General features: G+C 41.2%; 2 protein-coding genes across 2 annotated transcripts in view; one reads left to right on the top strand and one right to left on the bottom strand.

Moving 5' to 3' along the window:
• ari-1 (E3 ubiquitin-protein ligase ariadne-1) overlaps positions 1-17305 on the top strand; it is a 245947-nt gene that overhangs the window by 188629 nt on the left and 40013 nt on the right. The gene's annotated exons all lie outside the window — the stretch shown is intronic.
• LOC139753626 (carbohydrate sulfotransferase 6-like) lies at positions 6796-9665 on the bottom strand. Its single transcript, XM_071670240.1, has 2 exons — positions 8649-9665; positions 6796-7823 (listed from the first exon to the last, which is right to left on the bottom strand). Exons 1-2 carry the CDS (start codon positions 9422-9424, stop codon positions 7439-7441), a joined length of 1161 nt encoding a protein of 386 aa, XP_071526341.1. The 5' UTR covers positions 9425-9665; the 3' UTR covers positions 6796-7438.

Genomic DNA, 17305 nt, shown 5'->3' with positions numbered 1-17305 from the left:
TACAAGAAATCTGTGGTGGTTTATCTTGTTTTATAAAGTTCCTGTTTTAGAAATAAAAGGGTTGGGTGGATGCAGCACATGTGGTATAATGAGGTAATTCAATTACCAAGGGGTTTAATTAGATTATGTTTGTGAAAGATGTGTAGCCGCGACGACGAGTCAATAGACCAGCATAGTGGCGCGCGAATTTTGAATATGGCGCCACTTTCATTATACGATTTACGTCGGAGCGTCGACTTATGGACGATACTTGTAGTGTAGGTTATATCTAAAGGTTTCCTGTATATCTATAAACAGCTTAGTTAAGAGTGGAGGGTATGGAAGTGGTTTATAGGAGAAATGTCCGACAAAAATAGAGAAAAAGGGAATTTTATGGTGTGTCCAACGGCCATGAATGAGAATTGACATGTGATCTCTCTCTCTCTCTCTCTCTCTCTCTCTCTCTCTCTCTCTCTCTCTCTCTCTCTCTCTCTCTCTCTCTGCTGTGGTTGGCTCGCCTGACGACGGCTCCCCATTGTGCAATGTCTTATTTGACCGTCAGTCTTGAGATGATATAAAAAACGCGATGTATCCAAAGACAACAACAATAACAACAACAACATGGAAGTCGTGAAGGAAGACTGAGAAAGAGAAAATTGTCTTACGTAAGAAAGTAATCAAATGAGACGTTCACACAGGATATTTCTAGCACCATCATACGTATGTTTATTTGCTCGTGTGACAAGTTTTTAGCATGATTTGTTGTGTTATATATATATATATATATATATATATATATATATATATATATATATATATATATATATATAGAGAGAGAGAGAGAGAGAGAGAGAGAGAGAGAGAGAGATGTGGAATGTATGTGCTTTATATTTGCTTTGAAAATATTTAGTTAATATTCTGTCTTACTATCTTCTTTCTACTGTAAATAAGAAGTAGCAAATGAGCTATTCATGGACCATCACCATCAGGTCTCAAGTCATCTGTCCTTCCTTCGTATTTCCCTCCATCAGATGACCTCTTCATGAACCATCAGGTCTCCTGTCCACTGTACCTCCCATGTACTCCTATGTACATATCTTACTATCATGAACTGTACCCCGTTATCCGTAATTCAACTCGTGATTCATTAGACTCGACCAACGATATGTATATCTTAGTTAATAAGATACTTTGTCACTTGGGAGAGCAATATAACTTTGCATCACTAAACACGAAGGTAGAAGTGATCTTGGAACTTCAGTCATACTGACTTGCTCTTCTCCCTTACGTTCAACAGGACGTCAGCTGGTCCATACGTCTTGTTTGTGTACAGAAAGAAGTGGTTTTATTTTCTTTCTTTTTCGAGACCGTACGAAGATATATGATAGGGATGGGTATCGGATGAGGAAGAGGTGCGTCATTTTCTACGAAGGTAAGAAGATGAGGATGATTGAGGGTATAGAAGTCCAGACGGTGTGCCGTCGAGACAAGACGTGGGCTCGAGATGAGAAATGAGGGATGAGGATGAATGCGATGGGAATGTTACAGTCATGCAAGGTGATACTGGGAGGGGGAAAAGGACTATGGACAGGATCTGTCATCTGGTAAAGACAAAGGGTCGAGTTAACCTTTTGATAAGCTTAGATCATTCCTTTAATCACGAGTAGACATGACAGGAGTCACCTTAGCAGGGCGCCATGGGTCGGTCCCTCAGGGGCATGACAATGTGAGACTCCTGGTTCTCATAATCTTGACGAGAGGTAAACAAACGGTAGCCATAGGCTTGTAAGACGTCGCCACACACCTGCTGGATCCTCTCCACCTCTGTGAACGGAAGGCGACGGAAGAATTGCTCCAGTTTATATTTCATGTAGAGGCTACGCAATTCTCGCCTGACTCCATATGTTACAGAGCACACAGCAGCGACCCGACGACTACTAAAAGAACGTGAATGTTAATCCTGGTGTGCATCTTCACCTGTCAACTCTTAGGAGAGATGAATGTCTTTAGTGGAGTGTATTTTGCCTTCGTTCTGTGATCAAGCTCTTAATCATAAACACTGTCCAGAGTCGCATGTGTGACGGTATTCATTTGATTCTTCATTATTTTTCATAACGTGAAGACTTTTGCTGAGTTATACTTAAACTCTGACGTCATGAGAAGAGTCTGTCAAGCAGTCGACCAAAGAACGAGTGTCGATTGGGTCTCTCGCTAAACCAAGACTACCTGCCAACTGACCTCCCCACCTGCCTCCCTGCTTGCCCAAGGATCATATCAGCAGGAGGAAAACTAGAGATAGCGATGAGTTGGCTGCTTAAATGTAAGACTCTCTTCCAGGTTGTGTGGGCGGTCCTTGTTCTCATAATCCCTGTGCTTAAGGGTCCGATTATTCCATATGATAAAACAAATTTCTTTCTCTCCTGAGACGAATATTCTGAATATTCCTGAGACAAATATCTTCCCTGAAGGAACAAATTTCCTCCTTCACGGACTACGAAACTCCTGATTTGACAAAATATTCTCAGGAGTGGACGATCATCCATTACAAACCAGAGCTCAAAAGATGCCACATGGAAGCAATTCATTCTTTCCAATATAAGTTTCATGCCCTCCTGTATGGTTAGACTTCCATACCTCAAGTCTCCTTCACCTCATCCTTCCATCTCCTTTGTGGTCTCTTCATCCCCCTTGCTCCATCCATTCCTGGCGCATTAGATCCTTTTGGGTAGTATATCTTCGCTCATCCTCTCCATATGCCCAAACCGGTCCAGCACTTCTTAGTTAGCCCCCCCCCCCCCCTCACACTGCAGTTACTGACACACGTCTCTATATCAGTCACCTCTCGAGTGAGAAGCTGCCACACAATGCGGGTCGAAGTGCCTCGTCCACGTCAGTCATTGTCAGCGGCCTCTATACAGAACGAATCGTTCGCCGTCAGCCACTTCAGTTTTTGGAAGCTGATAACCCTCAGTGCCCCGAGAAGCAAAGAAATGGGTAGGATTAGATCCGCTATGGGACCTTCCAGGAAGAAAAGGGATGATAGGAAACAAAAGCGCAGCCCACACGCAACTCTCACACGCACACGCATCTTGAGTTGCGGTACACGTCAGCATTACCTGGTGAATAGATGATGAACCATATTGGACTCCACTGGTACAAAGTTGCCACGAAAGATTTTTCTGACTTAAGTTTCTGAAGGTAAGACTTGTCGAAGTCCTTATACAAGATTCCGCCCGTTTGTGTGTGTGTGTGTGTGTGTGTGTGTGCACCAAGAGATAAGCAGAAGCAAGAAATCTGGACACATTTTGGTGTTGATAATGTTGATAGAACGAAAAAGTCTGGAGTCGTTTCTATCTCCCATAAGGAGAGACGATGTTCCTTTTTTACGATTTTCATGTTTCAAGTACAATGTATATTTCTATATTTGTAAACGTTTAAATGTATATGGGCCACGCGTATGTACAAATACGCACTAAAGCATAATCTATTTTCTTCCAGATTTTCTGTTATGTATTTTATGATATGTTGTTGACACCTGCCTTCCTCTTATAAGCAAGCATTTTGCATTTTCTCACGAATCCCAGTCAAGCTACTACTACTACTACTACTACTACTACTACTACTACTACTACTACTACTACTACTACTACCACTACTACTGCTGCTGCTGCTGCTTCTACTACTACTACTACTACTAATGCAACGAATTCATTGGTATGGTTTTCTCAGATACTGTTATATCAAAATCGTCATGCTCTTACAATAGAATATCAGCAATCATTATACTAAGGTGTAGAGAACAATTGATTTCTAAAACAACAATAGCATAGTGCTTTCTGTCCTGTTTAAAATTATTGAATTTCTGATTCTTACATTTATATTAGTTATACATTTACATGACCCAAATAATTACATTTCTCTCTCTTCCGAAGCAAAGAAAACTAACTTTCAGGGTAAACTATTCAAATTATTTTTGTAGAAGAAGGCACAAAATTTACATCATCATCTGTTTATAACAATGATAATAATGATGAAAACGGTCATTACTAATACATTTAGTAGTTTTCACCCAACACCTTGCAAGATATGGCTTCCTGTGCTTATCTCTTGCCAGGAATATATCATTTTCACGACACCCAACAGACCTGACGAGAGACATCACCATATCATTTCGCTGGTCACTAGATTTCAAGTCGATCCTAATCGTGATCATGATCATTTTCTGCTGTAGAACATATACTTTCCGGATGCAATACGAGTTACATTCACAGGAAACGTTCTGTTTTGAAATCAGTCGAGATAAAAAAAAAAAAAAAACGGGGGAGGAACATCTGTAACCAACATAGCGTGAGAGTATTTTGGTTTTCTACAGCGAACCTTCCCGGAAGTCCACGAACAGCACAGAGCATCACTCTCGCTCTCTCTCTCTCTCTCTCTCTCTCTCTCTCTCTCTCTCTCTCTCTCTCTCTCTCTCTCTCTCTCTCTCTCTCTCTCTCTCTCTCGATATTACAGTCTTTAGTCACATCGTTTTATGGCCTCGCTGTTTCTCACTCATATGCTTTCTCGTCATTCCCAAACTCGACTTCGAAGAACTGCGTCATGAGGAGGGACGTCTGGCTTGGCATTATGGAATGAAACGATAATAGCGTGAAAATCTTCCGTCTCCCCCCCACGCTGGGGGTGATAACTTATCGTATCTTTACGTCACTTGTAATCTTAAGACGACCGGTTATGCAAGCAATGTGTTATCTTGAGATACGAACAATTCAGTAACTCGTCGTTAACGAACGTCTGGCTGGGCTTCACCGGATGAAAATAGTATGATGTGACAATCCTCCGTCATCATCTTCCCCTCCTCCTACACCTGGGTTTATCATAATCCATCATTATCAAACTTGCTTCACCTGGGAATCTCAAACGGTGAGGTATGGCAAGTCTCTATGTTACAGTCTGCAGGTGTAACAAAGGGTTCTGTAACGAAGCCTTTCAACGGACCAGAGTGCTCCCGGATGTGTCATGTCCTCTCAGGTGTTTACACTAGGCCTGCGGATTTAAGGCATGTACCACCGTCACTTCGTACTTTCTCTTTCAAATCGGATGCAGAATCATGGGTATCCATTCCTTACTGGTGTTGGCGCATTGCCCGTGAATTTATGAAAATTTTAATGATGTGGATTTCCTCATAGTAGATTTTACTGGTTATTGTAAAGCACGCATTTTGCAATTTTACTTTCAAGTGGGAAGAATTAATGTATGTTGCCGTATGGTGCTTAAATAATTTAATAGAAAAAAAAAATTCACGGAAAATGCTGCGTAAATATATATTCTAATTAATCCCAGCTATTTTAAGTGACAAAAATAGATCGGTTGTTCTTTCCTCATCTGACAAGCCTGGAAACACTGAGAATTGTGTGTGTGTGTGTGTGTGTGTGTGTGTGTGCCACAAACCATCAGATGAGTTTCTCGTCTTAAGGAATTGCCTGTGTGTCGCTGTCAGCCGTGAGAACAGAAACTGTTGCTTCGCGCGCACGTACTTCGTTGCATCGAAGTTTAAAATTAATGCATAGTCCCTTTTATATGAGTGTTATGTACGTACAGTTCCTTACATACGAAGATGACTTGTGGGTCATTATTGATCTTTACCTTCGTTGTCTGCTGAAGTTTAGCTTCCAAACACTGTGTTTGAGAGGACATTGTTTAGCTATAGCATCTTGAGCAAGACGGTACGACTCTTGAGGACGATAGTACGACCCTCAGGTATGACGACCTGCAGACTCGGAGGAAAATGTATTTTAGGCATGAGAGATACTGCTCACATTGTGTTGGGTCCGTCAACACTTTCCTCTACTTCAACGTACCAACCCAGTACTGTAAAGACACCGCCACCAAAGCCCAAAACAAAAATCATAACACCAACTTGGCGATGAAGTTCATCATATATATATATATGAGCCTTGAAAAATGTGTGGAAGTCGAGAACATTATCCCGGAAAGCAAAAATGGGTATGTTTGAAGGAATAGTAGTTCCAACAATGTTGTATGGTTGCGAGGCGTGGGCTATGGATAGAGTTGTGCGCAGGAGGATGGATGTGCTGGAAATGAGATGTTTTAGGACAATGTGTGGTGTGAGGTGGTTTGATCGAGTAAGTAACGTAAGGGTAAGAGAGATGTGTGGAAATAAAAAGAGCGTGGTTGAGAGAGCAGAAGAGGGTGTTTTGAAATGGTTTGGGCACATGGAGAGAATGAGTGAGGAAAGATTGACCAAGAGGATATATGTGTCGGAGGTGGAGGGAACGAGGAGAAGAGGGAGACCAAATTGGAGGTGGAAAGATGGAGTGAAAAGGATTTTGTGTGATCGGGGCCTGAACATGCAGGAGGGTGAAAGGAGGGCAAGGAATAGTGAATTGGAGCGATGTGGTATACAGGGGTTGACGTGCTGTCAGTGGATTGAATCATATATATATATATATATATATATATATATATATATATATATATATATATATATATATACTTTTTTGGTGAACATTATCTCAATGTAGTGTTGAAGACGATACAAAATTTCACGTAACTGCGCTAGGAGAACACTCCAGTGACTTGGAAAGATAAAAGAAAGCAGATTATTATATGGAACGAAGTAGTTAATTGGAAATTTAAGAAAAAATCTGTATAACATTTCATGGAAGAGGTACATTGGGGCATAACTGTTATAACAAAATCAATAACATTTTTTGAACTACAGAATCCAACACATTGTAGGAAGGTTGACGTATAAATGAAACACCCTTATACAAAATTAAGATTTTTAATCACGTATCAAGCGACACTGAAGGAGGAAATAATTTATAAGGGATGAATGATAGAAAATTACAAGGGATGAACACTCATAGATAGTGAGACAACTGGGGACAGACACACATATAGCTGCTAGATACATTAAAAGGCTACACAAGTCTTCAAACATCCGCCTCATAGGACGCGATAGGCGACGCCTTCCCAGAAGTTAGGAGTGTCTCTTTACCGTTATCAGTAACTTAGAAAGTAAAGATTCGACAGGATTATTAACTATTTCGGGTTCATCTTGTACTTACAAAGTTAGCAGGTTGGAGAACAAGATAAGTCCATATCTCAGAACTATAATGCCAAATTGTGATCATGGAAACTTGCATTCGCCGGCAAGCTAGCAGTGTGCAGTAATCAGCCTTGATCAGATACAATGTTTTAACGAAGTCTTACGTCCATTCAGTTAAAACTGGCCAGCATAAAGACTATGTATCCCCACTACAAGCTCACCCAGGTAATATGAAAGTAAACCTAAAGAAAAACGAGTGACCCGTTCAGCCTTTTATGAGCCCTGTATGTATCACAGATTTGGAATAAAAGAAATTATTTCTTGGGTGGCTGTTATGATTCTTGCCACCCTTTAGTATAAGCGGGAAAGGTAACTGTTGATTCCTTTCTAGTGAATCAAGGAATGTGTGGATGAATGAGAACCCCACGAGTCGTCCCTCAGGGGCATGACAATGTGAGACTCATGGTTCTCATAATCTTGACGAGAGGTAAACAAACGGTAGCCATAAGCTTGTAAGACGTCGCCACACACCTGCTGGATCCTCTCCACCTCTGTGAACGGAAGGCGACCTCGCCACTCGAACACCGTCGCTGTAGAGTTCTTGAATGTCGAAAAGGGATGTGTACTTGTTATTTCGTCTACGAGGCCGAGCGTATGGTGGGCTACTTTGTGGGCTACGAGAGGAGTGTAGGGCAGGTCCATGAAGGCGTAGAGGCGTCGTACCTCAGCCTGGGGGTGCAGAGCCAGGTCTTCGTACCGAACTAACGTGTATCTGAAAAACAAAAGGGGAGGTTGCGTACAAAAAAATATTTTGTCATCATTTCTTGACAAGTCATTTAGTAAGCTTACATTTACTGTTTCTACCGATGGTCTACATTCTGAGCCCAACTGTCTAAGGCAGTTTTTTTCATTCTGTCCAGCGATGGATATAAAAGTAGAGAAGGTCGCCCTCCTTCGTTAGTGCAATACGCGGGTAAATGCAGATGAAACTTGGAGTCAAAAGTCCTTCAACTACGTTCTTGCACCAAATGGAAGACTTTGTAATATTACTTGGTCTACGCTGAAGTGTGTTCTTTGGTTATTCTTTTTTTAAAGCGCTGAGTGGTGAGAAGGGAGCCTAGTATGATTCAGTAAGCTGAGTGACAGGATATTGTAGTGGTGATGGATTCTTAGCTTTCTGTGCTTCTAATTACCCATGAATTAAAGCATTTGAGAAAGTAAGCTACAGTGAAGCTGTAACTAAATGCTGGATCGGACGGGCAATCAGTTATTAGCGCTGATTGGTCGTTGAGAAGGGAGACCAGTGGCAAGTTATCTGATTAACAAATTATTTGTTCAGTTACACATTACAAAATTAACTGTGAACTCAGATATATATATATACACCCGAGATTTTATTTCCAATCTGAAGTGGCTCTTCGCTTGCAGTGTTACCACTTGCAGGCAGAGTCCGTTACCACACACACACACACACACACACACACACACACATATTACATACATACACATCATAACTAGGGATAGGGAAGAAAGAATATGAAGTGTTGGTAATGTTAACGGCTAACTTGTGAGGATAGTGGTACTATTAACCTCTGACCTTTGAGGAAACTGCCGAAGATGTGAGCGGGCGGCTGTCAGATCCCGACGGTATCTGTCGCAAACGAGCGCTGGGTTTTTCTCCAGCCGGAGGATCCCCTTTGCAAGAACCCACGTCCCAAAGTCCCCCTGACCCTTGGACCTCGAAGTTAGTAGAGCTCTAGGATCCCTTACCAGGTGGATCACGCGCCCTGTAAGGCTGGGGTCCTGCAGGAGAGGCGTGGCAAAGCTCAGGTCCACCGCCACTACTCTAATAAGGTTGACTGAAGCCACTTGACAAAGGGCTTCCATCATGGCAGGGTTGCTGCAGAGGGTGGCCTCCTCACTGCACAGTTCTCTTATCTCGTTGTCTTCGTTTTGCTTGCCATAGATCCAGCTCCTGTAGAAATCCGGCCGCTGGGCAAAGCGACACATAGATATATCCTTCAGGAAACTGACGGAGGCGTTGACTCCCTCCTGTTCTCGCCCTTTCAGAGGTTCCTCGGTGAAGACGCTGAACAGCGTGGACGTCAGCAAGTGCATCGTCAAGCGGGAGCCAGAACGCATCTGCGTCCACAACAGGACGTGACGTCTGGCGTGAGCCTGTTGTCGGCCACCGAACACTGTCTCCAGCGTCGGCCGATATGCTGTTGTAACATTCAGAACCTTTACAGCTCGCTGCAACAGAAGCCCCGTGAAGAGGAAGACAAGGATTTGGGTGGTGCGTCTTTTGAAACACCACTTCATGGCCGGGGATAAGATAGATACATGACCCATCTGGTTAATCTGATCCAACATGTCGCCAGACTGACTGACTGTGATCTAGCTATGACTCCGACCAACGGATGAGGAGGGCACGTGATAGAGGAAGACTTTTGGCGCGCTTGTGATGGTTCTCGTATCTCTCGCACACACTTCCCCTAACCAACGGGTACTGGTAGATCTCTGGGAACCTCCAACACTACTCCATAGGGTAGAAGGAAACTTAAAGGGAAATTATATTTTTCGTGGGTCCTTCCTCAATGCCTTTGTGTAGTGCATGAACCTGACCCCGCCTGCTTGAGGGTACACAACGGGTGAAACATATCCATCATCTATTAAGTCTAGTCTCTCCCCGAGCCATAGCAACAGACGTGTGGGTACCTACAGTCACTCGTACCAGTCACATTAGAATAACGACAGTCACAGCTGAACCAGTCACAGATGTTCCAACATTGTTGGGACATTTTGATATAATTTCTTTACCTCTTGAGCGCGATTGGACGACCGCTTGGGGATGATGACCTGACCTTTGACCTAACTATTTAGGGACAGGTCAAAGACCAGACCATACTTCGGGAGTTGTTTTTTAAATCAATTGTCTACATACACAAGACAAAGCATTTCATTATGAGTATGGTTGAAGGGCACATATCTAGGGGAAGGTGGAGGCAAGTATAGAGGAGTGTACTGTGGATACTGTACATCAACAAAAGAGGGTGGCAGGTGGGGGTAGTCCTCTTTACACTCAAGGATCACAAAATACTCCTAACAAGCACAATCGTATGTTCCATCTTCTACAAAGTAGCACACTGAGCGCAAAGTTATGACATAATGAATGCTGGTAATTTATATACATTTTGATAAACGTGTTCAAAAGACGTTAAAAAAATCCAATTTACAGTCACTGTGTTGCCATTAGAAAGTCTATATCGTTACAATACATAAACGTCTGATGAAAGTTTACACAATGGTGATGAAGGAAGGAAAAGAACCATTTTCCTGAGTAGACAAATTTGTTTTATTTGATTCTTTTTCCATTTCCTAAAACACCTCGTAATAACTTTTCTTTTGGGAAAGTTTACAAGATAAAGATGAGACGATTATTTCTTTCATTATTTTTACCCTATGCCACGGCCCGACTAAAAGGATAAACTTTGGTACTGACGAGCGAACTAATGAACTCTTTCAGTCATCTGATACTAGCAACATGGAAGGCGATGTGAGGAAGCAGTGACGAAGTGAGAGAGGAGAGGCGTACTCTGCTATACCGGAAAGGCTTTAGGCGCCGACGTCCGCTGAGTACTCTGCCTCTTGGGTAACTAAGGTTGAACCTTTCCCAGCTTTATCCTGTTCATCTTGTGCCCGTAAACCACATTCTCTGCTGTACATGATTATTATATGTTTCGGATTTCACGGAAGATAATTACACATATGTATATACTGAACTAAGACTTAATTCCTTAAGAGCATGCACGCTCTCCACCACCACGGTGACCCACTGGTTCAAGATGACTCACATGATGTGTATGATAAGACGACCGTATTTTTGCCGAAAAAGTCTAGCGGTGGTATTGTTTTTAACATTCACCCGGTTTTCGACCTTTAAGCTCCTCGTATAGTTTCAGATTGCAAACGTAAGTGAACTGCAAGTGTAGACTGTTGCAAGTTGTTGATGTGTGTGATGCAACTGGTGATCTGGGCCACGGGGGAGGATAGCACTTTCGGGGAAAATGAATGGGCTTCACAGAGTATCCAAAACCTGTGTTTAATTATGGACGAGGAGCGAATTAAACGATCTAAAGGAAGGAGTCAGTACAGCGCTTTTTCATTCGGAAATATATTGATCGTCTTTCCTTACCTCAAGAATTTCACTCTGCGGGTGAGATATACTTCCCTTGCATTCATTTCACAAAAGGAGATGGGCTATCCAAAAATGTTTGGTTTTGTTGCCGAATATAAGATGAAGTCAGTAAAAGTGACCTGTATCGAACTCATCGGGGAAAGTAGACTACGCTGTCAAAGAAGTGAGTGTGTTTATGTGTAACTTTACATTCAATTTAAGGGCAGGAGCCTCCATAATTGTATGGTCAGTAACATACGGAAACTATTTCTTCGTACTGTGTAGGTATTACATTTTTTGTATCAGAAAGCTGGCTGTTTGTGTGTCTCCGTCACTTGCTAGACCACGCAATATCCTCGGCAAGCTGTTGCGTCACATGATTACTGTGTGACCGTTGGCAACTCCAAGGGAGGATCGTTTTGATAATTGTTTCTTTCCCTACAGCTAACGAGGCTTTGAACTCTCTACCTTCCCATGTCTTTCCCAACAACTTTGATCTAGCGCATTTTAAAAGAGGTTGATCACTTACTCCAATTTTCGTAAATACTTTCCCTAGTTTTAAAACCACAATAGATTTAGGGATGACTCCAGCCTCAACACCACGACACAAATAGCGGCTCGAACCTCAAGCGCTGAATGCAACAGTGACGGTCACATTTCCTCGAAGTTTGGAGGGGGGATACTGGTGGTGATGTGAGGCTAGGCACATATTTAGTTCCACCCTCAGGATATACAAGCAACCAGCCAGTCTTGGTACAGCTCTTCTCACAGGCTCTCACAAATGCCAACAGCTAAGACGTGTTCTCTCCCATTCAGCTTTTAATATTGCGTGTTATCTGCTGTGTGCTCATCATTTATGTTTATTCTCACAACAATTATCGAGCGAAAGTGCATGTAAACTCAGGGGATACAGGAAGATAAATAAACAGGTCCTGATCATTTTTCTTCAGTTTTCCTCGTAAAGACGCCAGTAATTACTTGGGCCACTGAGGCCCAACCGTGAGATCAATTTAACGACGCTGTGCTTACGAGGGCCTCGGGACTTATCAGTGTGTACATTTGGGTGTACAGGTCCACATGGGTACGTCATGTACTTGTTCCCCACCTCCAGACTGAGTTTACCTTTTTTTGTGTGTGTGTGTGTGTTACGCATCTTGCCTTGACTGTGGTGAGCGAGGCTTCAACCGAAGACGTCCACGAAGGAGTAGCCTATTATCAGAACAGACGTGTGATGATGATGCGGTGACAGACGTTACAACGCGAACCATATCTTAATAGAAATCAGTGTCCAGAGAGCAGTCCACATGGAGCCTTGATTATTCTTTATTTTTGTTTGTTTGTTTGTTTTACTATTAGATACTTAAGGGTGTAGACATTTAACGTTGAATGCGAAATCACTTACTAGTGAATCAATATGCTCATTACGATATGTCAGACTCAGTAAAAATGTACTTACATATGTAATAAGTCTAATGAGGTGAGAGAGAGAGAGAGAGAGAGAGAGAGAGAGAGAGAGAGAGAGAGAGAGGGTAAAAAAAGCAAGAAATAGAGAAATACAATCTTCATTAGTCAAGAAAGATCCTCACTTAATTCAACACTCCAATACAATAAAGTAAAATTTGCTGCTTAACATTGGCACTTCCGTATCTACAGACGTTGAGCGACACATTAGACCAAAGTTAAAAAGACAACTTATGTCACGATAATGCCATACGTCAGGCTACTTAGGGTTTAAAATACACATTAGCTGCACTTTTCGAGAAGTTCATGTATGATACAAGCATTAGTTTAAGGGATAGAACAGAACCCCAGATCAGTAGGCATAATTACAGGATGAGTAATGTATATGCATGTATGTCTATCCTATGAATACAGTCGATTACACCTGACACTGCTAGAAAAAAAAAAAATCTGGTCTCTGATATCTGACTGAACACGAGACAGAATGACACCATAATCATAATATTTTTGTGCACCAGAAAGGGATTTACATTACAAAGTTATGTCACAATTGTGTGTGTATAATTTCGATGTTATGGACCTCCGCGATGTTGCAGTTTTACTGACCGTAACGAATTCACGGGCCTCTCGGAGTCTAGAGCATAGGTTCGAATTCTGGTTGCGGAAACCGGTCCACAGTCAACACAGCTGTTCATCCTCCCCGTGAGGTTGGTCGATAAAGTGAATAACTGGCTTACGCTAGGATATATATATATATATATATATATATATATATATATATATATATATATATATATATATATATATATATATATATATATCTTTCTTTCTTTCATACTATTCACCATTTCCCGCATTAGCGAGGTAGCGTTAAGAACAGAGGACTGGGACTTTGAGGGAATATCCTCATCTGGCCCCCTTCTCTGTTCCATCTTTTGGAAAATAAAAAAAAAAAAAAACGAGAGGGGAGGATTTCCAGCCACCCGCTCCCTCCCCTTTTAGTCGCCTTCTACGACACGCAGGAATACGTGGGAAGTATTCTTTCTCCCCTATCCCCAGGGATAATATATATATATATATATATATATATATATATATATATATATATATATATATATATATATATATATATATATATATATATATATATGTGTGTGTGTGCGTGTGTGTGTGTGTGTGTGTGTGTGTCTGTGTTTCTCTCTTGTGTCTCCCCTGATGATGTGATTATTACACGAAAGTGCACTAGGGAACTTACCATATTTCATTCTCCCGTGGACTCATAGGAATATACTTGATCACGCGCAAAATTGTGATCCTTTCCAATAAATATATATGTATATATATATATATATATATATATATATATATATATATATATATATATATATATATATATCCCTGGGGATAGGAGAAAAAGAATACTTCCCACGTATTCCCTGCGTGTCGTAGAATGCGACTAAAAGGGAAGGGGGCGGGGGGCTGGAAATCCTCCCCTCTCATTTTTTTTTTAATTTTCCAAAAGAAGGAACAGAGAAGGGGGCCAGGTGAGGATATTTCCTCAAAGGCCCAGTCCTCTGTTCTTAACGCTACCTCGCTAATGCGGGAAATGGCAAATAGGTATGAAAGAAAGATATATATATATATATATATATATATATATATATATATATATATATATATATATATATATATATATATATGGAGAGAGAGAATAAGATGACCTTGATCAAGGCATTTAGTTGCCCGTGACGTCTTAGTTAACATAAAAAGTAGCGATTTCTGGCTTATGGCCATTCAGCAATCGATGGCAGCCATTAAATCCAACAACATACATACACGCACATACAGAGAAGGGAAACGAGGATAGCGAACTGTCTGAAGGGGAAAGTTTAGTGAACATAACATTCACCAAACCATTATTATAGAATAATGCAATTAAAAAGATCAACTTTAGGAAGAGCAGCAGAAACCAGGTAATGTAGCTAATATTCACTTCCTACACATACTAAATTGGCCAACTAGATATTCGTACACAGTCAGCTACTATAAACAACACACAACACACCTTTACACCTCAGAGTACACTCCACAAACAACAGACTGCGTGGTACCCTACACATTCCAAGGCTGGAGTACACTGAGTTCGCTAGCGTGCATCACCACACCCAACATTACACTCACTATACTTACCTGCCCCTAAGGTGTAGTCATTGTCGTAAAATTGATTTCCATATCTATTGATTTAAGTGAAGAATTATCTATAGGTGAAAATTCTTTTCATTTGTTTCTCAACCTAATGAAACTTATGTTAGATGAACAGTATTTTCTATGCCACTTTTCTCGGAGACATCTATTGATTTACGTGAAGAATTACCTATAGGTGAAAATTCTTTTCTTTTCTTTCTTCACCTAATGAAACTTTTTTGTTATATGAACAGTATTTTCTATGCCACCTCTTTTCCCTGAGACATCTCAAGTACCATCCACGTTACATAACAGGGACGTAAAAAGAATTTACGAGTGTATGTGCCACGCTGGCTGAACTAGATGTTTGCTTGTGTCCAAGAAGGAAACCCTCTATCTTTGTTGTTTCATCAGTGAATTGATGTTTTTTTTTTTCAGATCAATATCTTTATTATTGTCACTGTTAGTTAATATCATTCAAAGCTATTCATTTACCGTTATGATATACGTATATATCTTTCTCATTGATCTGAGTGCTCCTGTTATTGTTACTGTGTTAGTTAGGATTATCTTCACTCTTATATCTACTCATAGTAACGGCCAGATTGAGAGGACTCAAATAATCAATATGCAGTGGCTGTTTGCCGCGTTGGGTGACTCAGTGTCGGGTGACGGCTGCGGAGTAATGGCGGTGCGGCCGCGGTAGTATGGTATCCGTGCCGCTGAATATTACGGGAGGTGTATAGCATGCTCACCCACCCACCCACCCACCCTTTTCTGGCTCGGCCCCGTTCCCCGTGTGACTCACTCATGACGGACTCAAGGGATAGGAATGCCGAGGGACGGACGCAAGAGGACAGATGGGCAGACGAATTGACGGTTATAACAGTGTTGCCACAAGGATTGTGTTTCCATGCGCAACGGAAGAACTTTAGCGGACTTTTTTAAAGATTAAAGATCCATTTGATATAACGTACAGTGAGCTAGAGTTTTGAGTACTTCCGAAGAGTTCGAATGTCACATAACAGCTGTGTGGATTATATCCATGTGCTGCATGACAGGGGGTGATTGTACTGACAATTTTCCTCATGCCGTAAACACATCAGGAATCAGCACCTGATTCTCTCTCTCTCTCTCTCTCTCTCTCTCTCTCTCTCTCTCTCTCTCTCTCTCTCTCTCTCTCTCTCTCTCTCTCTCTCTCAGTACTTATCAAGAATTTCTATTACATTATGTAACCCGTAGTAGGAGGTTAATAAAAAATTATGTAAGGGCGTCAATCTGACAAATAGAAATACACTAACATGAGTACAGGTTAGTGTCAAGGCATGGTAACTGATACGCTTCATGACTGTATATTGTCAATACTAAACTGTCTTGGTGACAGATCAAGTGGTCTGAGTCATTTTACATTTATATCTAAGCGAAAGACAACTCAAAAAGCCTGTAGATAATAGATACAGATAATATTAACACGAGTTTGTTCTTAAAATTCATGCACCCTTTGCCTAGCTACTGTCTGTGTATTCTTACTTCTCTCCCATCATTTATTCTACATTTTTGACTTGTGTTCTATTCATCTGACAATCATTAAAGCAGCACAGAAGTACAAAGTTTTTTTTTATGGTTATACACTCGTAATCAATCCTACACGCAGCGGAAAACACATTTTAGAAATCTTAGGTAACGAAGCGGCGCATTTCTCCCGATGATGCAACCATAAGTGAAAGTCCTGAAGGAAGGAGGGGGATTCAGTATTGCTACTGATCAGATTAGCATCGAATGGCTGCCAACCCGTCAGTTCAGGGTATTATATTCTAGGACACGGAGTGTAAATTTGTGATTGCTCTTATAGTGTTTACATTCATATGTTGCGAGGAGGGTTTTGCACTTGTGTTGCCCCATTTCCTGACGTATGAGGTAATATTGATTATTTAACTGTTTCTCTTGCCTGCAGTTTTGGAATCCATGAAGAATGGTAGACTTACTTCCATACAGGTTGGCTGTCATAATCTTGTTTGGATAACTAATCTTAAAACAGCTCAGTTTTCAAATTATGAGACGTAGACTGATTACTTAAAGGTTCTGGGTCATCGCCTCGCGAGTAAACGCAAACTCTTCTCAATGGTTGGTAAACTCGCTCACCATTAGCCCGTTTGAGTAACTTTTTATATTCTAAAACATGCATTCAAGAATTTTTTTTTTTTTTTCGTTTTTTGTATTCTATCATCTCATGAAGATGCATGGATCACTGTCATCACAGCTGATTATCCATTCTTGAGGGTTTCTACTTGACAGTCATCACTTTCGACTGGCCATTGTTGATGGCTATTACTACTGCATCCTTTCCGTTGAGGATGGGACATATAATCATTGATACTCAGGGCCACGTCCTTCAAGCTTAAAGGTCTTCTTTCTTACGTTGTGTCTCTCAG

The sequence above is a fragment of the Panulirus ornatus genome, chromosome 15, assembly GCF_036320965.1.
Source record: "Panulirus ornatus isolate Po-2019 chromosome 15, ASM3632096v1, whole genome shotgun sequence".
Taxonomy (NCBI): domain Eukaryota; kingdom Metazoa; phylum Arthropoda; class Malacostraca; order Decapoda; family Palinuridae; genus Panulirus; species Panulirus ornatus.
Note: the sequence above shows the minus strand (reverse complement) of the source record. Positions and strands in the feature narration are given on the sequence as shown.

Coding starts and splice junctions, on each gene's coding strand:
- LOC139753626 (XM_071670240.1), bottom strand. CDS start 9,424: ATGTTGGATCAGATTAACCAGATGGGTCATGTATCTATCTTATCCCCG. Junction 7,824..8,648: donor CTTCGGCAGTTTCCTCAAAG/GTCAGAGGTTAA, acceptor TTTGTTTTTCAG/ATACACGTTAGTTCGGTACG.